Genomic DNA, 23,103 nt, shown 5'->3' on the forward strand with positions numbered 1-23,103 from the left:
GTGCTTTAGTTGCTCAATGTGTATCCAGTCTGCCTGCCTGCCAGATCTCCCAGCCCATCCCAGAAGACAAGACTTTACAAAGGGAAGAAAAGGACAAGAAAGAAGTACTTTGAGCTGTGTTTGCAGTCTCCAGGTGACTTCTGTCCATTTGCCTCTTGCTTTTCATGTGCTACAGCTGGCAGCTCAGATGGATGCGTTATTTCACACAGGAAAAAACCAGGCTCCTTTCTCTCTCTGTCTCCTTCAAACATGGGCAGACTCCAAATGTAACTCTCGGCTCCAAACACCATCTCCAGCCAGTCCCAGCTGGGGAATGTCAGCCAGTTTGCTGCGCAGCACTGCACCCTCTCAAAGGACTGCACTTCAAACAAAACCAGCTCGGCTGACTTTTCCTATACACAGCGTGCGATATGAACGCAGCATCGGCCAAACGTTTCACTAGCTTGATTACATTTTCTTTTTCAGTCTTTCAGTAAGAGCTGAAATGTGATTTAACCCTTCCTGTTATGACTTGGACCCTTCCAGCTCCTCCGCCTTTGTTCCCGATCTCGTTGCAATGGTGTTTTAGGCCCAGTGACGTTACGACTTTGCCTCTCCCCTTTAGTCATGAGTGACTGGAAAAAGGGCTGGATTTTTCCCAACTAGCTCCTTAGTTTACACTTCCTTGGCTTCAAAAGTGACAGATCAGATTCTAGTACCAATTGCCGAAACCAGGCTTTAAAGCACAAATTATAGGTGCTTCCACAAGCAATTTGCCTCCAGGTGCCTTTTCCTCTGCCCACTCCTTCAGTATCACAACCTGGAAACAGCTTTCCCCATCTCAGCCAGGGTTACCTCAAGAGTATACGATGACAGGGCTTCAATGTGAGATTGAGCAATTAGAGCCAGAGCAGGAGCCAAGTCTCTCAGTTTCTATTCCCAGCTCTGGCACTGACTCATCTGCCTTGGGCAAGTTTCTTAACCCCTCTCTACCTCTAGTTTACCCAATTGTACGGGCATACACTACTGAAATGTGATGCTGCAGGACTGCCTTCACCAAGGACTAAGGATCTGCAGTGAAAGCAGCTCAAGTGAAAAAGAATAGGAACCAAACCTCCATTGAGGTTTGCTCATGAATATGAGAGGATCTGGCTAAAACAGTTGAACTTCCCAGTTCATAGCCAACCTCACTCCCAGAGACATTTGCAGCTAACACAGCTCTTGAACTGTAACAGCTCAGCACCAAACTAAGGTAACACCAAGCCAGCACTGGATTTACTTTCACACCAAGCTGCATACCTACAGCACTTGGTCAGGACCTCCTTTGCCCTCAGGTCAGCACCAGCTACAGCCGAAAACTGACAGAGGAGAGCTGAGGAAAGCCACTCGGGTCAACACCCCGAGGTACTGCAGCCCCTTAGTCCTTGCACTTTGCACTGCTCTTGAATAGAGCCCTCAGGATTACGGGAGATTTGGATTAACCTCTGCCAGTTCCTTGCTGAACCAAACCCGTGAGGACCACATCAGGAAGCAACCGCTCGCTCTGCGCTCCTCCGGGCTGCTGCGAGACAGAAAAACAAGCAAAATGTTCCAGTGAAGCCAAAGCGTGTTTGGGTTTGCTCTAAGTCAGGAGAGAGCCGAAGGGGGTGGCAGGAAAACAACAGGTGGCACAAAGTCAAAAGCTTGCAGCATTTCCAGGAATATCAGCTTGTATTGTAGAGGTAATGTTACACTTTAATCCCGGTGGGTTTCCTCGTTCGAAGCGTCTTTGCGAATATTTATTTGATAAACAAGCTGTGAAACATTTTCCACTAGACCTAATAGGAGAAGAATTCACCTTCCTCTTTGCAGCGAGCCTGGCCTTTGGAGAACACTGATCAGTTCAATTTAGACCATGGCTTCAAACCACTCGTGTGAAATCAGTGCTAAACGTGCTGCTTTGTTGTTTGAGCCACATTCACCTCCTCTCAGCAGCTGCCCTGAGAAAGCTGACAGCAGAAAATCAAAGCGAGCGGACCCTCAGATGGGAATGTACGAGGGGCTTTGGTCGGAGCGATTTAACCACGATCAGCACAAAACCTCCCGCTTCAGACAAAGCTTGAATTAAGGCAGCCCTTGCTGCTGCGAGTCTGCAGCGCAAATGTGCGGCGTGAAGAGAGAGAGAAGTCACAAGCTTGGCCTTCATGTCGGGTCAGCTTACAGAGCTGGCTGGGCTCACAAAGGAAAAAAACCCAGCTGAAACACAGCAAACCTATTAAACCAGCACCTGTTATAGGCATCAAAAGTAAAATCAGGCTGCTAAAGAGAGGCTCCACACCTCGGGTAGGGTTCTATTAATATGCAAGCACTTTTTTAAAGTTAGCATACGAGAGAGATCACAAGACTAGAAACAGATTAAAAAGTTCAGGGTCTGGTGAGTATTTCCATACTGGGAAAGTATTGAAGAAATCAAATACTAGAGCCAGAAAGAGTTACGGGGTTTGCCGCTGAAGGACAGGCAAGGTTTGGTGTCAGACAGGCCACGCAAAGAGCCAGATTAAAGGCACCAGAGCAAGAGAGTGACCACATACGCTGTGCCAAAACCATGCCTGGAATTACCAGCTCTCCTTCTCAACTCAGAGAAGATGGAGTTTTAATACTGATCCTCCCAGAAACATGAGAGAAGATTCAAGACATGGGTTCCTATGCTCTCACCTTAGATGATCTGCCCTCTAATTGCAGCCCATCACTCACTACACACAAAAAATAATCTAAAAAAAATATATATGTAATTTCAGAGTGGAAATTGCCTGAGCAATTTTCCTGACAAGGATGAAGGGGAACTGATAACATGGAAGATGTGTTTGTGTTGACAACAGCAGTAACATCAATGTTTCTGTTTGTTCTGGTCACATTATCACAATCAATAACTGAAGTCCCAAGAGCTTCTTGTTAACATAAGGAAAGAAGGAAAGAGAATGTCACTGTGACCTGAGCATCAGCTTTGACTCAAAGTCCATACAGTTTATCAATACACAACTTTTTGCATGATTTTAACACATTACACGTTTTATTTTTCTTTCTTCTTCCAAAGACTTTTATTCCAGGAAGATTCCTCTGCTGTACAGGAACTTGTGAGAGATCTGCTTTGGAGCAGTGGAGGTGTCTCCAACAGCAGATGAAGTGAACCCACAGGTGAGATGCTGGAAAGCTGTGGCACATCATCCCTACATACAAGACCTTGCCTGGAAGACAAGTGCATAAGCCCCTGTGCTTCCCAACTGCTCTGGGAAAGCCCCACAAGGTGTCTGACACTCAGCCCTGCCGTATCAGCCTTGCCAAAATAATCCATGAGGCTCGAGATGTTGTATCACCATAAAAATGTGCATTTTTGTCCAACATAACACACTATTTGCTGATGGAAACAGCTCCATGGTGCTTTTGGTAAGGCTGCACAGGTTACAATGTGGGCAGGAAACAGGGATGCATGGAAGCAGCCCCCACTTTCCTCAGATCCTCTTAGTTGCTCCTTCCCAGAGGGATCCTGGCTGACTCTCAGGCTGTGGCAGACCCAGCTCTGTTTGTTCAGGTGTTGCAGAGCAGTGGCAGCCCAAGCAGCCACTGCATTTTAGGGTCAATCACACACAAAAAACACCCCAAACACCACCCAAAAACACAACAAAAAACCCCTACCAAACAAAAAACATCCCCCCAAAAAGTCTAGTGTAGTTTTTACAGGTACCCTACCTGTTCCTTAAAGGTTTACACACTCTGAGTCTGCCTGTGTGCATTTTCCCTCCTCCTAGTACTCCTTCAGAGGAAAGCCTTTCTAAGGTGCAGAAAACAAGATCTGTGACCTCTTTACATTGTTTTTGTTTGAAACTGTCATGTGTAACCATAGAACAGAATAGGCTGACAGAGCTACTCCAACTATATCAAACCATGGCAGAAAGTTCAGAGACATTTCCACAGCTGCATGAGTACATGAGTTTCAAAATCAATACAGATTTCAGGGGGCTTTCATTCATCAGGTTATGTTCTCTCCTTGTGTTGGTGGGTTAAGATGGACCAGCATGAAGCAAACTACCCATAGCTATTTAAAAATGTTTATTTGGTTGTAGTGATTTTTCTTTTTCAGGGGAGAAAAAGCAATGCAAGATTTCATGGTGAAGTGACTGCATTTCTGCTCCAGGTCACGGAAGCAGTGTGGGAGATGCAATTTGCTCATTCAATCCTTTGGACCTGGAGCAACAGGTACCTACAAGGCAAGTCAGTGGCACTGCAGAGGGCTGGGTTATGAACTCCTTATTCCCACAAGCAAATCATTACTCACAGAAATAGCTCCACTGCAGTCAATGGGACAATTGTGACAATGGACACCAGTGTGAAGGGCGATGTTTTCAGTATCTATCAGGGCTACCCTGCGGCCACCCATAAGGCCAAACTCGTCTGCCTCTCACACTGATGGACTGCAACCACCAACCCCAGTGTGGTTCAAGTGTGGCCTCAGAGCATCCTTGGGTACCTAAACACGGGCAGATGCTGTCCTCCTGCCAGCCACGCTCTCATAGCTGATTTGATGAACATTCATTAAGGGCTTTTATTGGGTTCAGTATGAACTGCATGAAGGAAAGCCTGTCTTCTAACATAACTGTTATTGATACATATTCTCATAGGGTATTTCTGCACTAGCAATGTTTATGGCAACTTTGACATGTTACATGACCCTACACTGTGTGTTACAGCCACTGAGGTAAGCGATGTCATTTTTAAAAGCTCTCTCCCTCTCTCTGATCTGCATTTACTCTCACTAGAGTTTTTTGACTTGCCAATATTTAATTTTTGGATTTTTTTTGCAATATGCAACTTCCTGAGCCTTTGGCATTCAATCCCATTAGCAGAGTAAAACATGTGGCACAAACAAGATTGGAAGTCAGTCATCTTTAAAAGGGAGGCTGCCTTATCTCCTTGGCAGATTGCACAGCCTGTTACATGACATCAAAGCAAATCAAGATTCCTGAAGACAAGACGGGCTCTGTTATGGGCACAGTTCCCCCATGAGCAACAGGGTGGTTCCAAAAGGACCAGTTTCTGCTCTCCGCTGGTTACACTGGATGTTTCATGAAGACTGTACTCCACAGAGGCTTTTTAAGTGGTGTATTCAGAAAGATCCATTAAAAAAGTTGTGCAAACCATCTTTCCTTGTCTGTCCCAGCCTCTCTGTAAGGAGCTTTCCTGAACTTTTACAAAGTCGTTAAGAGAGCACAACCTTGGCTCCCTGTGTGCAGCGCTACCTCAAATCATCTCAGCAGTGATCTTCAGAGACACTGCGTGCACCCCTCAACGGGATGATGCACCTGCTGGGGTCGGGGACCTTCAGCAGGGGCTGCACAACTTGTGACACGGTTTGGCCAGTACTCTAGCACGGGGGAGGGAGAGCACCTCTAAGTCACTGAGCATCATCAGTGCTGGTTTGGAAACAGCTCATTTGTGAACACTCACAGCTGTGCTACTTTTTCACCCCCTTCTCCTCCAGCTCTGTCCAAAACCACTGCTTGTCACCCTCCATCCTCTCTCATTCCCTGAGCTGTGTTCTACACCTTATACCCTTGGGCTGCTACTCTCTTGCTCTACCATTGCCTTTTCCTCTTCCCCTTCTACCTCAAGGGTTTTCTTCTGCATCAAGTTTGTGATGAGGAGGAACAGACACCAAGCATCAGATCCAGCCCAGATGCCAACTGAAGTAGCCCAGATGCCAACTGAAGTAGCCCAGATGCCAACTGAAGTAGCCCAGATGCCAACTGAAGTAGCCCAGATGCCAACTGAAGTAGCCCAGAGCAGAGGCTGGAGCAGCTATACCCTATACCCACTCCCAAGCAGACACAGAAGACTCTTCTCACTTCCACTGCAGGCAAGTTTTGTGCTTCTCATCAACACAGGCAGTGTCTTCATTTGAAAGCCAAGAGGGTCCAGGATCACAAGGCATGTAGGCACTTTTATCCTTAATCCTGATGCTGATTTTAGTCTCTTTGTGTAATAAATGATCAAAGTGAAGAAGATCCACCGCAGCCTAATCAGTGCATGTGTTTTGTGGGTGGCTTTGTTTTGCTTTTGTCTCTCTGCAGGAGCGAGGAGGGGAAAATACACAAGCGGAGAAGCAATTTAAGTGCAAACCAAATGTAATGACTCTGCCTGTGATGCTGGGACATTATTCCAAGCTGTAATTACAAGCAGACCTCTTTCCCGATAGCATGCACTATTTGAGCCTGAAAGCCACAATGTGACACAGGGGATGTAACTACACCAGAGCTCAGACCCTGATGCTAAGGGCAGGTAAATAAAGGATTAACACACAGGAATATGTCTACTTTCCAGAGTCTCATGGAACTGTAGGAGAAATTGCTAAAAGATTTGCCCCTTGAAGAAGGCAGTGGTTGGAGAAACATTTTTGACTGGGCAGTCAAGCTCCTGTTAACACCTTGGTGATGCAGATAGGCTGCTGGTTCGGCTGTTCCAACACAACATACACTTGTGCCTTGGTGAAAGGGCTTATCTGGCTTGTCAGTAAGGTCATCAGAACAGGGACAGCCTCCAGGCAGGCTTCCCTGGGAGCTCTGCTTAGCTGAGACTGTTCAGCCTGCAAAACAGAACAGGTCCTGTGTGGAAAAGCAATGGTCAAGTTCAGAAAGTAAATAGCTCTTCTTAACAGTTCTAGGCACCCTGTATTACTAAAGGATGTCAAGTAGGAAGGGTGGCTTCAGGAAACAGCAGAACAAGGTGTCAAAAGATCCAGGGAACAGAACATTTCAGCTCTTCAGTAGAGCTGCTATGGTGCTAAGCCAGGCTGGTATAAAACATCACGATCAGCTCTAGCTTCTCCAGAGCAGATCTTGTAAAATCAATGGTGAGCATTTACCACCACTTAGCCAGTAAGTTCTTCAGTTCCTCTTCTTTTGAGAGGACAACTGTCTCAAGAACATTATCTGGAGGGGAAAAACTCCACCACCTTCAATGAGACCACCAGAAAGTGTTCCTTTTCCAGGGCACCTGAAGAGTGTCCCTTTCCCTGGCTGTTTATGCTATTCATCCCTCCATGTGATCTGCAGTATATGGATTGAACAGAAGGAGGTATTTAAAGTCTAAATAACAGTGAGCCATTTATATATTACTTATTTTGCCATCAACTCTTCAGTTCTTCCCTTCTGCCCAACTCCTTTTTCTCTGCTGAGATCTGACTACCAAAACAGTTGTCTCTTCGCTCATCCGCCCTTGCACTCCTGTTTCATTTTCCAGCTGCCTTTGCTGTTTTCCCTGCTGTGCAACTGAACATTAAAAGGTTTGACAGGCAGAACATGTACTCACCCAACCACTTATTCCCAATCAATATGCACGTGGAATTCCTGTTAACAAGCAAGAGTTATGCACACAGTCGAAGGGAGAGCGGCCTCTTAAGCAATCCCTTCATCTAAAGGTGTGACTGATCCCTTCCTCATCTACCTTAACCAGAAATCAGATTTTCTACCTCACAGACCCCCAGCAGGGCTGGTTTTGCAAGAGTAAGATCATAACTTTTGGTATGATCTCTACTGTTCATCTCTGCAGGTAACTGGGGGAATTTAACGTTGGTTAACAAGAACAGAAAATCCAGCACATAGCCAGCTTTTAGTCAGGTAAAAATGAGCTTTCTAGAGAGTTTTTTTTTGCTAGTCTCTTCCAATCTGGACGTGGCAAGACCACATTTTAGTGAACACTATTTAACTGAGTGTTTCTAGACCCTGAATGACACGCAATTCCTAGTGGTGCCAGTGGAAGCAATGATGCGAGTGCTAAGCATCATACAGAGCAGAAGGTAAACGACAAAGCTGATGCTTTACTCACGGGGTTTTGAACCACATGGGCAGAATTCATTTCTTAACACCTCTACTGAAACAGCTTTAGCCTTGTTATATGCAGAGGAACTCAAAGCCACTGCTTGTTTCTCAAAGACCACTGGTCTAAACAAACAGGACAAACTGACAACTGCTAATGAGGACTAACTGGGCAATCTCGGTAGGGATGAAAGCACAAAAACACTCAGTTTCCTGATTTTGTGCAATTTTGTTACAAAACTGCATCAGTCAAGCTACCAGAGAGAAAAAAACGGGTAGAGAATTATAGCTAGAAATAGGTTGCTTTTATTGCAGCTTCAACTCCACTTTTACTCACTCCTGAGCAAACTAAATTGCCATTACTAGCAGGTTTAGGCAGAAAACTCCAATATGCTAAAAAAAAAAACAAAACAAAAAAACCCCTTTCAACTCAGCAAGTGATTTCGGTTTGAAATCTGCTCAGCCTGTGAAGACTGACAAAGGAGCTGCTTTTGTAGACACGGGCTTTATTTGCCGTATGCCATTAAACGAGACAGCCAATCTACCGCAGATATTAATAGTAGAGAGTTTGGGCTATTCTAAGGCTCAAATATGAGGCTATTTTTCATAATGACCTTAACAAAAGATCATGGTCGCAGATGACCCTAACAACTGATCTCAGCTTGGTCTGCAGAGGGGCAGGACTTGGAAAGCATCTTGTGCATTGTACACGACACACCAGAAAACACAGCAGAACATACTTTACATTCACAGGTCACATCTACCCAAATATCTATAAGTAAATAAATTTTATATATATATCTATATAAATAAATATTTTTATATATATATAAAAAGAGAATACCTGCTCTTCAGCTCAGAGGAAGCAGGCCTAGCCAAACAGGAATTTACTTGGTCTTGGGGTGTAATGATACACAGAAAAAGAGCCTTCCCAGTATTCCAACTCCTACCCTTGCGTCCTCTCCTTCCTTCAGAACAAATACCCAGCACAGTCTAAGCAGCACACAGCTGTCAGAGCAGGCTTAGCCCAGCTCAAAGCAACTCTCTACTTGCAGAAGACCACCAAACTGTTATCCTCACTAGCAAATAAAGAAAGTAGCCTCAAGGGGTGACTGGTACTCCATGAGCTGCCACCAACTTTAACTACCTTTTTCCTCTAGCCAACACTACACTGCTCTATCCATACCCAGATCGCTTTCCAATGCTCTTTTGTTGAGTCTGAGGACTATGTGCTTTACTGCTGTTGCTTTTCTAGAAGAAACGATTACTCATTTCCCTGGAATAGCCTCAGATGCTTTGCCATTTCCATGTGCTCACATGATATCTGAAAACTCAAGGAGGACATGCAAACGATGAGAACAGTTCCAGCGGTGCAAAAGAAAAGTCAAAACAGCGTTTCTGGTGCTTGGGAGCACATGATGAATGAGAACTTCCTCCACTGGGAATGGCTCTTGCAGGCTTTGGCCTCAAAAACCAGCAGACTTTACACACCACAGCCTTGCTATGAACTCCGAGCAAAACAAACAGGAGAGGTAGGTTTCAGAATATCTTATGCCTGTACGTTGCTTGCATACTGAGCAGCCCAACCACCAGCAGGCTTTCTAGTCACCTTTCCACATCAATATATTCACACTCAGAAATAGAAGCTGAGTAGTGTAGCCTGTAGTATAGACAAAATCTTCAGAAAGCAACTCTCTCTGCAGCCTCTGAGGGGAACTGCCTGAGGAAACACTGCAGAATTAACCCCTGTAGGCATCGCACCACATAGGAACTGATGCAAGCAGGGGCTGGGAGGTGACTCTGCTCCCAGGGACGGCTCTACACCTGCATACACCACTTTGCCTTACTCAGCAGAGCAAGTTTGCTTTGTGCAGGTCATTCTGCAGCACGGCAGGCAGCAGGTTCCTGCATGTCCTGCTCACAACCAGAGCCTGCTGACTTCAACTGGACCCTGTGAACGGCTACATCTGAGTCATCTGGATCTTGTGCTTGTGAGTACAAAGTCACTCGCTGTGACCTAGATGAGATTAACTGAGTATCCTCCTTATTTCTAATTGTTAGATCATCCTTTTCAAACTCCAGCAAAGATGACTTGCAGACTAAGCCTCTCAGGAGCCAAGGCAGTTGTTTTGTTTGTACAGCAATTAGCACAGCGGGATCCCAGGCCACAAATGGCCTCCAAGGCTACATCTATACTATGGTGTTAGCTCAAACCTCCATTCTTCATCTAAGCCCAAACTTCCTAACTATCAACACCGCCTACACAGAGGTTTATGCTCTGGTCTAGTCAGGAACATGACATGAGCTCACACCTCATGTACAGACAAGCTCAGGCTTGAGCTGTGCTCTATACAGCACAGATGCAGAGTTTGGAGCTCCTCCTCTAACGGGGTCACCCAGAGAGGCTGCCATGGGCAGGAACTGAAGCTGCACTTCTGGTACTCAGCTGAGTCTCCACATCTGAACTCAAAAAGCACAGACATCTCAACATCACCACCTCAGCTCCTGGGAAAAGCTTGCAGAAACAAAGGGGTATTTCCTAGATCACACTCAGATCAGCAGCATAGAGCTGACTGCTCACGTTGTTTCAGCTAACGAAGCAAGACACATTTCTCTTGGATGAAAGCAAAACAGCAGCTCCAAGAATCCGAATCCAATGGACCACACAGGTCTTTAAAGGGAGGCTCTGCAAACCTCATCTGACATCACGAGCAAAGCAGTGCAGACAGCACGAACATCACAGCTCCTTCCCCCAGCCTTCCCCAAGAAAGCAGGAGGCAGCTGCTCCAGGAGGGGCATAATTACTGTGGTCTCACTGCTGCTACATTAGGGATCTCCAAGACCAGCCAACTCTAACCCAGCACAAAGGTCTACTGAGATACAATGAAAATCAAAGCCAAAGTCAGACCAGAAACAAGGGTCACATCACTAACGATGTGACTGATTTAACCAGAATTATAACAACATCACCAACATTTGGAGAAAAAGCAAAGCATGCAATTCAAATGAAAACATTACCCCTGATGCAGAAGTTACTGGCAGCAGTCTTTGAGCCATCTCACCCCCGACATCCAGATGGAAAACCACAGAGCACCCTCCTTTTCATCAGGACCATGGTGGCCCAATTGATACCTGAGCTCACCAGTCCTCTCAAGTAAACCTAGCATGTTCCCTGCCACTCCCAGTTCCCAATTCTCCACATACTTAGTTTTCAGATTTTACATGATATATTTTGCCTGTGGCACAGTAGATCACTTACCCTTCTCCTATTAGCCCTCTCTGTTTAATTACAGTTTAATGTGAATTGATCTTTACATTAATGAGCCTGCAAAGAAGATTGATTTTCTTCAAGAGACTTTTATGCTCAGTTTGGCAGCAGAGCAGTCCTATTGATTTCGCTTTCCCCAGTAAATATGCTGCAGAGTGTCATTGCATCCTCTGTGATTCAGCTAATCCTATTTCACACTCTTTTGCTCCAAGAGTCCCTATTCTGACTTCCTTGTTATCTGTGCTTACTCAGAGCAAGATCATGGGGCCAAAGCGTCTCCAGCAGCTCCGAGTGCTGCTAACACAGAGCTGACTGCCATGGGTCACTATCCTCTTTGTTCCTAAACAGTTGGGGGCTTAAAAGACTTACAGTGAAAGCAGCAAAAGTTAAAGTGTTTAATCTGTTAACTTCCTTAATTCCTAGCCAGCTAAGATGTGGCACAGTGTGCTCCATTTACCAGGCTTGTTTTGGAGGTCTGGTTAGCAGGTGCTCTGCTGAGCTCTCCAGCTGTGTAACAGCCTGCATCGGTGGGTGCTGACAGAATTGGGCTGCCCACCTCAGAGCCAGGGCAGAGGACAGGGACCCACCTCTGTCATCCTGTGTGGACATCCCAAAAGCCCCCAGAAAGCCTTTACCCCCACGCAGGTAGAGGATTAGCCTAGCTAAGAGACTCTACATGCACATTAGTGAGGAAGATGGATAAAGACAGCAAATAAATGGCTTCTCCATCCTCCCCTTCTCCACCAGATCAGGTAACAGAGTCTGAGAGCTACAGAGTTAACACATCTGAGTCTCAGCAGAACATTGGGAAGGGAAATCCTCAGCCAAGAGCATGTCAGGGAAAACATCCTGCCATCAACTCCCCAAAGTCCCAGTCTAGGATCTGTAGCTAAATTACAAATGCTGTGGGAATTTCAGGCAAGACTCTCCTCGCAGCTACTCCGATGTAATTTCGGAATGAATCCAGACTCAGTCTCTGTTCCTCCCAGCTGAATTTCCTGGCTTTTGTTTGCACCAACAGATGCTCGCATTTAATGTCTGTCTTTATTTGGTAAGCCGTACATAGAATATTTTTCCCTTCTGTTCTATTAAAAGCCTTATCAAGTCTCTTATGTTTGCTGTTGTCGAGACGAACGACTTTGGCAGTATTTTCAATGTGCAAGGCAAACAAACTGACTCTTCGAGGACTAATTAAACAGATCTAAACGTCATGGCAGTATATTAGCACATAGCATGTTTGATACATGTGTTATTCCTGCATCCATCTGCAGCCTGAAACATCCAAAGATTTGCAGAAAGCCTTGAGAATTCTCTCTCCAACAGATTCCCACATGTTTACAGACAGACATAACTGGTCCATGGCGTATATGCACGTGGGGATCGAGCAAGTTTTGGGTCATGGAGACAGGTATGGGAAACCCAAAAATGGGGAATACAAAGCAATCAAGTTTATCAAGAAAAAGCTTTATGGAAAGTGAGCTCAGGAGAACTGAGTTTGGCAGCATGGCAGATTTTTCTCACAGTACCAAAAGGAGAAAATGTCTCTTACCCAGTTTAAGAAGAGTAGAAGATGAAGTAACTCATTGAAAAGGGCTGTTCTGAGTGACAAATACACAACCCTTGCCTTTATAACACAGTCACAGCCCTCTGGAAATACTTAACCACGCGCAATACACAAGACTCTTCAGTACCTCTTCAGAGGTTTGTGAGGTAAACACACTTCACACATTTCTAAACACTGAAAAAAAAAAAAGAAACTTATTTATTTTTCCTTAGCCGTAAGAATACACTGTAACACTACACACTCAAACAGAAACCAGTTTCTCAGGACACAGTCTTCATCCTGGGTTTGGTTTGGCAGCCTCCCCAATTATTACTTCATGGATTTGAAGGCCAGAAGAAACCAGTATGACCATATAATCCCACTCCTTGCATCGCACAAGGCCAAAGACATTTACCCACCAATTTGTGTATCAAGCCCATTAACCTAGAGTTGAACTAAAGGACCATCTTTTAGGAAGCCGTCCCATTGATTTAAAGACTCCCAAGGATGGAGAAAGCTTCACTTCCTCAGCAAGTCATTCCAATGCGAGTTAGTCAGCAGCATCGATTAAAAGCAGGTACTTTAAAACATCTCTCAGATTATTTTTACCTCTGACAGAAGTTAAAAGGAAATGCAAGGGGGGAAAAAAGTGGCATTTTCTGAAATAAGCTAAACAAAGAGATCCTTCTTGCAGAGGTATGACAGCAGCACTGCAAACCCCACGAGCAGAGTTATTTATGTGTAGCAGCTGAGGAAAGCAATACAGATTTCTGGAAAGTGATCCTAAGCAGGTCTGTTTAGAATACCGTCCTTTTATCATTTGGCTTTGTACCTTCCCCTTCCCTCTGCACCACTCTGAAATTTCAGAGGAGCTGTAAATCTACTGCCTTCCACCAGTCATTATTCCTCCTTTCCAAACTGCTTATTTCATTTCAGGAATTAAAAAAAAAACAAACCCCAAAGCTCTAGCAATTTGGTCCTTTGCCAACAGCTAAATTAATAGCAAAAATAACAACAGGGGCTTGTGAAACTGGGATCATTTATAGACTTCGTGAGAAAGGAAAGCCGATTTGGGGGGCCTAAAAACTATATCCTGGATGGTAAATTGTATGCAAGCTTTCCACCCATAAATCAGATTTCTGGAGGTTTCTGAATCCAAATTTGTAACACACTGGATGATGCAGCAGCGTGGTAAGCTCAGTTCAAGTGGCAGGCAGATGGCCTCTCATGTCAGGGGATCGTGCCTTAAACAAGAGACCCTGCTCAGAGGGCGTTACAGCAGCCTCCGATCACGCATCCAGGCTTCACATGTGGTCACGGGAGCAGGGAGAGGCTGCGGCAGGGGGCAGGAATCAAACAGGGTGGTTTGACACCAACCGCATGCGACACATTTGACAGGTCTGATAACTGCTGAGACACAAGCCACCCCCTCCACCCAGGAGGTGAAGTGGTTACTTAGGCTTTTAACAGAGACACTTGCTAGATCCAGCACCGATGACAGCAGAGGAGCACTTGGGCTCTTCATAAGCTCTGCAGGAACACGGTATATGCAAGATCCAGACCAAAGGCACCGTTATCTGAAAAAAAGCTAAACTCACTTCACGCCAGGAGTGAGATATGGACTCCAATTTGAAGCTAAGATACCTAAACCGAATTAAGACAGCAAGGGAGTAGTTCCGCCCTGTAAATTTTAACTAATAGAAGAGCAGGAACAGTGCCAGTTCATTTCACTGCATTCTGCCTTTGATTTAAGCAATAGGAATGTACTTTCAGTCAACAGATCAAGGTTGCCTCAGTAATCCAAGCCTGTTGAGCATGAGAGGGCAATCACCTGGTAGTATGGACACAGGCATTTTCTAGTACAAGCAGCAAATTCATGGTACATATGGACACCTGCCTGCAGGTATATGCTCAAAGCCATGCATGCTGGAAACCATTACTTGAACTTCTCAAGCACTTTGGAGTCTGTGTTAGCTATAACCACTTCCCTTTCCGAGGAACTTGGGAGGCATCATGCATACCTCAGCAAAATTCCTTCTCAGTGTGCATTACAAGCAGACACATGCAAAAATAATTTTAGAAATCCACACTCTTAAGGTACAAAGAAGTTTGATATTTTAAGGTCTTTATACTTTTCAGCTGTGTCCCCAACACAGAGATCCTCAGTGCCAGATACACAAAGGCTCTCAGGTGTCCAACACTTCTGCAGGCACCTAAACTACCACAGTTGGGAACTTCAAAGTTTCTGTAGATCTCACCTTACAGTCACCAATCACTTTCTCAAAAAAAAAAGTTGAAAGAGACCATAAAAACAGCTCTGGAATGAGTTCCCTGAAAGATTAAGATGTGAATAGTCTCTGGCTTTAGGAGAAAAGAAGAAATCATCAGAACAGGGCCAGGAAATAAAAAAAGAACAATAAAGAAAGAGGTAAAATTACATACTCCTTTAAAAGCACAAGTGTGACATAATGGTTGAAACCCAAAGGCAGAGGAGAAAAATAAAGTTTTACTCACATGCAACTGACCTGTGGAGTTTACTGACACAAGTCACCACTGACCATAATTACAACATTAATGAAGCCCAACCTCACACAAATCACACAACTCCAGAACATGTTTCTTAATTAAGGTGCAAACCAGCCTGTTAATGAAATCTGAAGAGTTAGCAAAAGTGTACCACACACAAAACTCTGTTGGAAGCAGCTAAACCTACCCCACAAACAGCCCAAAGTCAAAAGAGGCAGCAAGGACTTACAGGTGGAGGGAGCGGACACTGGAAGCAGCAGGTCCCAGAGAGGGAATGGCGGTCAGCTCGTTGTTGTTCAGTTGCCTGCAACAAACAGAAATTAATTGTTGGAGCAAGCAGCCTATGACCAAGCATGAAGGAGCAGGAGAAGGCTGTGACCAGTCCTGATCCAACGCTCCTGAGTCTCCAGGAACAGTGACATTTTGGCAGAGGCCTCCATCTCAAGGCCCACGTCTGGGCCTCTGACAGTCCAACCTTACCCTCCCAAGCCAAACCTTTAGTAAATGAGACACTATAACTGGTCTCACAGTACCTTCTTTATAAAAGCAAGGCTTTTTTTCCCCTTCCACCCACTGCCTTAAGCAAAGTCAAGTGCCACTAAGGAAGGCACTGTGCCACAGCCCTTTAGTAGCTCGAGTTTCCACAGTCAGCACAGCACCGAGCCTGAGACAGGCCATGACACCTTTATCCCCTGGTCCCTCTGCTCGGGACAACAAATTTAACCCCCTTCCCAAGCAGCAGCCCCCACTTGCCCCTCCATGCCAGGCCAGGGCACAGGGGCCCAGCAGGTGCCATGGCAACAGGGCCTAATGGGTTGCCTCAGGCCTCCTCTCCACACCAGGCCAAGCTGCAGAAATCCCACACAGGCAACTCCACAAAGCCAGCAAAACGCAAAAAATTGGCACTGAGCACAGTAATGCCACCAAAGCCAGATGACCTGCTCCAGCCGGCCAACAGGGAGCACCACACAGTCCCCTGCAGCTAATGGCAATTGCAGACAGAGCCCCACTCCTGAAAACACCCATACAAATATGGTCCCCTTCAATGGCCTAATGTTTGAAGTGTGTTTCTGACTGAAAACAGATCCTTGCCATGTGACCGGCTCTTCCTTGGTTTAAAGAGCCCTTGTTTGTATGGTGAATTAGTCAATTAATTACTGTAACAGTCGCTTGTCTGGCTGCTTGAAAATTACTTAATTTCTTAGCCATCTTGCCCACTTCCCCACCCCCTGTCACCACATGCTGAAGCAATTAAAAGCCAAGCAGGGCAGCACATGGCAGGACCCCCAACCACCTCCAATCAGCTATGGCTGGAGGCAGAGCCTCCCCGGGTCTCTCCATGCTGCCCGCCTTTAAACTCTTCCCCTTCTGCAGAGACTCTGCAAGGGGATCTCAAAGATCCCAATTCGGGTGCGAGAAGCAGAGCATCCCATAGCAGGCAGGGAAGAAAGGCGCAGCTGAAGCATGCTGAGCTGTGGGGACAAACTGAGGCAATACTAAGTTACAGTGTGTGGCTTGCTTTTCTTTTTTTCCTCCTTTCCTTTCAATCTGTTTTTGGCAGGTGGGAGAGAGCAGCGATACATCTACCCCAGAACTTCCTTCCAACTCCTCCGAGAGCAAGCAAGATATTTGATTTCACGAGGAGTTTCAACCACTGCTGGGATAAAAGCTTTCCTCAGCCTTGGCTCTGCCTCTAACATTATACCTGTACCTTAAAATGTAAGAGGGGAAAAAAAAGCCAGATGCACTGCAAGTCAGCAAGGAGGCTCCACTTTGCAACTAGAAATTCATTGCTGCTCATATTATAGCAAGCTTTAGAGCATTCAAAGGTACAAAGCAAGCTGGAAAAAGCACTAAAATACTTCTATTTGTGTCATGTTATCATTGACATCCAGCTGAGCATCTTTTTGAAAGGTACAGGAGGAGAATTAGACCCAGCCTTTGCTAGCCTGTGTCAGCTCTGGTACCAACCAGCATCTAACAAGCTGTCAAACCCTCCTCTGGCACACTTATCACCCTCCTGTCAGGTCAGAAACAGTTCTCCCATCCCATTTTCTCTCCTAGCTCACAGGCACCAACCAGTTGCTAATGCTGAAGAGAGCCACGCTCAGTATTTGTCTAGGATTTCCCTTTCTTCTTACCCTTCCCTGAAACAGAAAAGCCAGGCTCAAATTTAAGCTTTCAGTCTCCTTTCTCCTCCTCATTCTGACAACACAAACCTGCTGTCTCTGGATGCTAATGCAGAGGAGAAGGGGGGGGTCACCCGTATAAAATATTTACGGTCCAGTTGCCAGGCTGGTGTCAAGCTGAAATGGAGCCTGCTCAAAAATAGCACAGCTCTCCAGAGCTTTCAGTGAAAGGCACTTTAGAAAATAAAAGGCGAGTTGTTTGGAGAGGAATTTTAGCACTGTTACTACTTCTCGGTTACAAATGAGCTTGGAAAACCTGAGAGCCACGCAACCATCACTTTCATGGATCCCATGATCCAATGTGACCTGAAGAAACCTCAGAAAGGACCACAGGGCCCACCCCATCCCACCCCCCTGCAGCACGCTCCACCTCACCCTTTTAACCAAGGTATGAGAATGGACAGACCCCAAAGGGTTGTCAAGGAGCCACCCAAGGGGATGAGAGAAATCATAGACGTCCTAGAGGAAAGTTATGTCCCACTGCAGCCCCTTCACCTGAGCCTCCATCAGCACAAAGCTACTCATTTCAGAGTACGTGCAATCATCGGGTTTCATAGCACTTTGAGCCACTAAAATTTCATCACATGTAGATTTAAACTTAAGGGGAAAAAAGCTTCTCAAAAAAAAAAAGCCACAAACAACTGTCTAAACCCAGGGAAAGGGAAAGTATTGGGTAAACACAGCTATTACTTTACTACAATCTCAGTAAAGGGAAACAGAGCATCCGAGATAAGCTATGAAGTTTAAACCTTTTGGTTTGCAGACATTATCTTAAAAAACTCAAGGGAAAACAAAAGCTTTTCAAAAATCTATCATACTAATTACTCGCACAGACACACACAGAGCTCTGAGCCTCATCTGTAATGCTCAGGAATCACAGGCACCGTATTTGAAGCATCATGGGAGGTTTCAGGTCTTATCAATGCATCTATTATTTGGGGCAATCTAAAAAAAATGGTTTGCCCAGCACAGCGCGCAGAGTGAAACATTGACTTGCTCTCAAGACATGCCACAGCACGATGCTTATTCCATGAATGTTTGTGAAGTGCTTAAAAAAAACGCCTCAGAATGGAGATGCTCTGGCAGTACAGATGTGGTTCTCTCTGTAAAATGCAGTTTATTTCAGTGGTCTGTGGTTTAGCTGTTATTCAAAAGCAACCAAGATTGGTAGATAGGGCTTTTAATAGAGCTTCTCTCTCACGCCTTCCACAGCCTGCCTTCCAGGCTCCGCTCCAGACCTCTGCCTCCCGCCTGGTCTCCCATTTCAGACTGCTCCCTCTCCCTCCTACTCACTCCTCTGCTCTCTCCCTTATCCCTAACCCTGCCTTTCTGACACAGCAAGCAGCTCTTATCTGCACCATTACTTTGCGGGCTGCATTACCTACCTCCCTTGAACCCTTCTTTAGCAGCTGACTGTTCAGCGCAGGGCTTGTCCTGCTCTAGATGCAATGCAGCACCTTGCACAAGGGAGCTCCCTACCTAAGGAACCAGAAACCATACACACTTCCCAGCCCCATGCACCCTGCAGTCACCTGCCTTCAGGCACCTCTACAAATAAAAGCTGTTGCTAAGCCACAGTCATGTTAGGATAATTCTAAAGTATCATGGGATCATGGCTGCAATTCTCTTCTCTAAGCACAGAGCAATTTAAGGCTTTGCACAGTATAAAGAAAAGTTGAGAAAACAGAACCTATAGGCAGTGTTTTTTCTCACCAGCATCACTTTCTCTCTCCTCCCTGACTGCTCTCTAGGATGATCTGGAGTGAACCGATTGCAGAGCACTGCAGTCACTCCTGATGCATATTCCTCACTTAACCATGATTCCCAGCAGGCCTCTACTATTAGTATAAACTATCAGTACCAGCAGGGGAACCAGGGGCAATCAGGCAAAGGGAGAGATGCTGCATTAATCCCCAAAGTCCAGTCCTGCAGATGTTAGGGAGAAATCCCACTTGCAGCAGCCTGGTTGCCTATTTAAGAATCATAGGATCTGGCCACTCCACCAGCTCCAGAGCCAACACTTAATGAAACCAGACAGAGGGCAAGAGAAAATGCACAATATACACAGAGTGCACTATTGTTTCCGAAAGGAAATGTTTTTTCAGTTTCCCATGAGGCAGCAGTAGCTCTTCAAACAGAGCCCAAACCTCAAGTATGCCAGCGATTCAACATTCAAACACGAGCTCGTCACCCCAACCCACCGCTCGCCATTTCAGTCACTTTCGTTTTTCAAAACCCCAAAAAAATCAGAGCTCCAGTAATTGCTATGAAGAGCTGACAAGCGGCCCCTCTGCTGAGCGTTTACACAGATCAGGAGCTGGGAAACCCTGCCATTATCCAAAAAGGTTTCATTCCACCAGCAAGGAGGCTCTAGCACAGCTGCTCAGACCTTCACCAGCTCCCTCTCTTCCACCACCAAAGCAGAAGACAGCTCTGCTGTTTTACCCTCTCCAAGCAGACTTCAAACACAATTTGTCCTGGTTCCAAAAGGTGCACAAATGGCAGGGAGGAGGAGGCACAGTTAAGTGCTTTGTTATCCACTACACTACACCTTTGTTTCCTGGGAGATCTGGGTTATGTTGGCATCAGGTATCACGATCCAGGCTGTTCTGCCTTGCTTCAGGGTTATCCTTTCAGCAAGGAGCTTTGTGTGTGTGTTCAGGTGTGCAAGCCCAGCTGCTCCATCACAGCATTGCACAAGACAGAGGGAGGCAAACTCCAATGATTTCCAATAACTGCTATGCTGGTTTAATTGGGATGTTGTGTTCTCCTAATTGATTAGTCTAAAAAAAACCAGCACAGGTACAACATAGTGGAAAAAAACCCTTCCACACCAAGCTGGACATGCTCATTTGAGTTAGCTGAAGGAAGGGATCATCTTAGGAAACTGCATACAGCTTCCTCTTGGCCCACAAGCTGCCCTGGCAAAATACAACCAAAACCTCTGAAAGAATACTTACACTTCCTGCAGGTTCGACAGCTCTGCAAAGGCAGCAGGATCAATCTCTGTCAACTTGTTGTAGCTCAGGTTTCTGTTAAAATAAAAGAGAGTGGGATCAGCACGCTGCAGTTACCATGCTCAGCAAAACAGATATCTCCATCGCTCCCAACTGCACCTCGAGGGTGGGTTTGTTTTTATCAAGAGCACTTTAAACACAGCAGAGCAGCACTTTTCTGCTGAACACACAAGTTACTTCAGTTCTGTGATGTGAATGTTATCTAGCTCTCCCCAAGCTTTGCCCAATTTTGCATTAGTGTGGTTTTAATTTGTCTTTATATTACACAATTACATCTATTATTCTTCTATTGGTTATTCACAACCACAAAACTAAACACAGATGAATAGGATATTTCCTGACAAATTAAAGTCCAAACTGAAACAAATCAACAAACCTTCTGCTAAATATTTTATAGCTATATTCACAGAATCATAGAATCACAGACCGTTAGGGATTGGAAGGGACCTCAAAAGCTCATCCAGTCCAATCCCCCTGCCGGAGCATGAACACCCAGGTGAGGTTACACAGGAAGGCGTCCAGGCGGGTTTTGAATGTCTGCAGAGAAGGAGACTCCACAGCCTCTCTGGGCAGCCTGTTCCAGTGCTCTGTCACCCTCACTGAGAAGAAGTTTCTTCTCAAATTTAAGTGGAACCTCCTGTGTTCCAGCTTGTGCCCATTACCCCTTGTCCTATCATTGTTTGTCACCGAGAAGAGCCTGGGGTTTGTTTTTTTGTTTGTTTTTTTTTTTTTTTTTCACACCACTGTGTATTACCTACGAGCAAAATCACACATAGGTATGTGCATGTACTGTGTGTAAACATCAAATATATTCTACATTTTTCTAACAAGATGGTATTTAATATTAAAGTATCACTAAATGTTGAGTTTTCTTTAAAAATCGGTGATTACAGCTTTCAGCTGGTCACACAGCTCTTTTAACAATCCTAACCATCACTTCCCAGACATCTGCCAGCCCAAATCCAGATCATGTTGTAATCCTCCACGGATGGAAAGGATGGCAAATAAGTTGTGCTGTGTTATCTGAAAGCAGTTTACTGGAGGGCAGTCCTACCTCGTACAACATCCCTGCTTGGAAATACAGGAAGGAACGCACCACGAGGACTGCGAGGGACAGCAAACAGACAAAATAATGCAAATCAAGCACCCACGCCAAAGATCATGAGCAACATCTTTGCTGTGCATGGCCCAACAGCCAAGTTTTGTCTCCTGGATTTGCGCTCTCAGCACAGCGCACAGGACAGGTCAAGCCTGCAGCCAGGGACTCACTGGGAGAGCACAGATCAATTAAGACCAAGTGACTAACGATGCAGAAATTAACAAATGGCCTAATTAACATGATGTATGCAGTGCTGGCATGTTCCTGGGAGTGCATAAAGAGGGAGAAGGTAAATTGATGGGCGGTAGCAAGAGAAGCAACCACAAGAAGTGGTAAGGAAATTGTGAGGAGAATCTGCCGTGTTTTCACCCTGCTCCACACCCTGCTGTAGGATATTACCCTGAGTAAAATTCAAGCCTCCTGTCTCCTCCCAAAGGAGGATACACCCTCTTACTGCACCTCTGAACAGGACCCAAAAGATTCATGGCCTGATTTTAGATAAGCCCTCGAACATTCAGCTGCTTACTCAAACCACCAAGCCAGTCTGACTGGAAAACTGGCCAATCTTACCCGATTGTCTTCTTCCCTTTGTTTTGAACCCATGCCTACAGAACCCAAGCAGGTCTGGAGTCCAAACAGGTAAACAGGAGCTAAGTCACCATGGCAGCTACCGAACTTTTCCTACGTGACCCAAGAGCTGAGGACACCAAGGAGAGGAGTACTCATCAGCTTTGCATGATTTGCAGGAAGCAATAAACACCTCTTTAGAGCTAAAAAGCAGTTACTGATCACCTGCCCTCCTAGAATGCATTTATGAGAAGTCCTCAAAGCGTTCCCCTGCACTGGGGAACATTTGGTAACTTCACACACACACCATTCCCCATCATTTCAGAGGAGCCAGCTCTGGAGACGGCTCCTTGCATCTGGCCCAAAATGCTCAATTTTTTTGCCAATACTTGCCATGAAAGAAGGCCCAACAACTCAACACCACAGGCTGGCTCTTCACAGAATACAGACCCGAAGCTACACAGCAGTGTAAAGCCTAATCAAGCATCATGTTTTAAAATACGCTGTCCTGTAAGCCCCTACTGTCTTTTAAAAGCACTCGAGAGACCTTTAAATCAATACCAGCCTACAGCAGATATCCATTTCACTATGAACTCAAAGGCATTTATCTAAATAAAAGTCAAACTGCAGTTTAAACTCAGAGCGCATTTGAAAGCCAAGTCCATATTCATAGCACAATTACGAATTAAAGTGCAATTTGCCCATAGATTACATTACTATTTTTTTTTAAAACCACACAGCAAAATCACGTTTGAGCTTGTCCCTGTCTGATGAACAGGCAAAAGGAGAAATTACAACAGGTAACGTCCTATAGGCTCAACACAAAGATAAAGCTGATGCAGAATTACTAGTGACAAACTAAGGGGGGAAAATACAGCCACGGTCATGACCGTGCATGAATCCATCTGTTTTAATATATTCCTATGCCTTCTACTGCTGCAAATCTTTGCATTTCTTAAGGTAATGTATTTATCCTCAAAACATTCCTTTGCAATAGGCTGAGAGGCTGTTCTGTGAACCAAGGACTGAGAATCACAGGCAGCAAACCCATCTTCCCTTCACTTATTA

At 45.4% G+C, this 23,103-nt stretch overlaps 1 protein-coding gene across 1 annotated transcript in view; it reads right to left on the reverse strand.

Annotated features, from left to right (window-relative positions):
• LRIG1 (leucine-rich repeats and immunoglobulin-like domains 1) overlaps positions 1 to 20,384 on the reverse strand; it is a gene marked incomplete at its 5' end in the record, with an annotated part of 51,845 nt that extends 31,461 nt beyond the window's left edge. Inside the window, 2 exons of the mRNA XM_010181196.1 lie at positions 15,393 to 15,467; positions 20,313 to 20,384. Coding sequence (XP_010179498.1) covers positions 15,393 to 15,467; positions 20,313 to 20,384 — 147 coding nt within the window. The remainder of the gene's footprint in view (positions 1 to 15,392; positions 15,468 to 20,312) is intronic.
• Between the last annotated feature and the right edge of the window lie 2,719 nt (positions 20,385 to 23,103).

This window comes from Mesitornis unicolor, unplaced genomic scaffold, assembly GCF_000695765.1.
Source record: "Mesitornis unicolor isolate BGI_N332 unplaced genomic scaffold, ASM69576v1 scaffold46753, whole genome shotgun sequence".
Classification (NCBI taxonomy): domain Eukaryota; kingdom Metazoa; phylum Chordata; class Aves; order Mesitornithiformes; family Mesitornithidae; genus Mesitornis; species Mesitornis unicolor.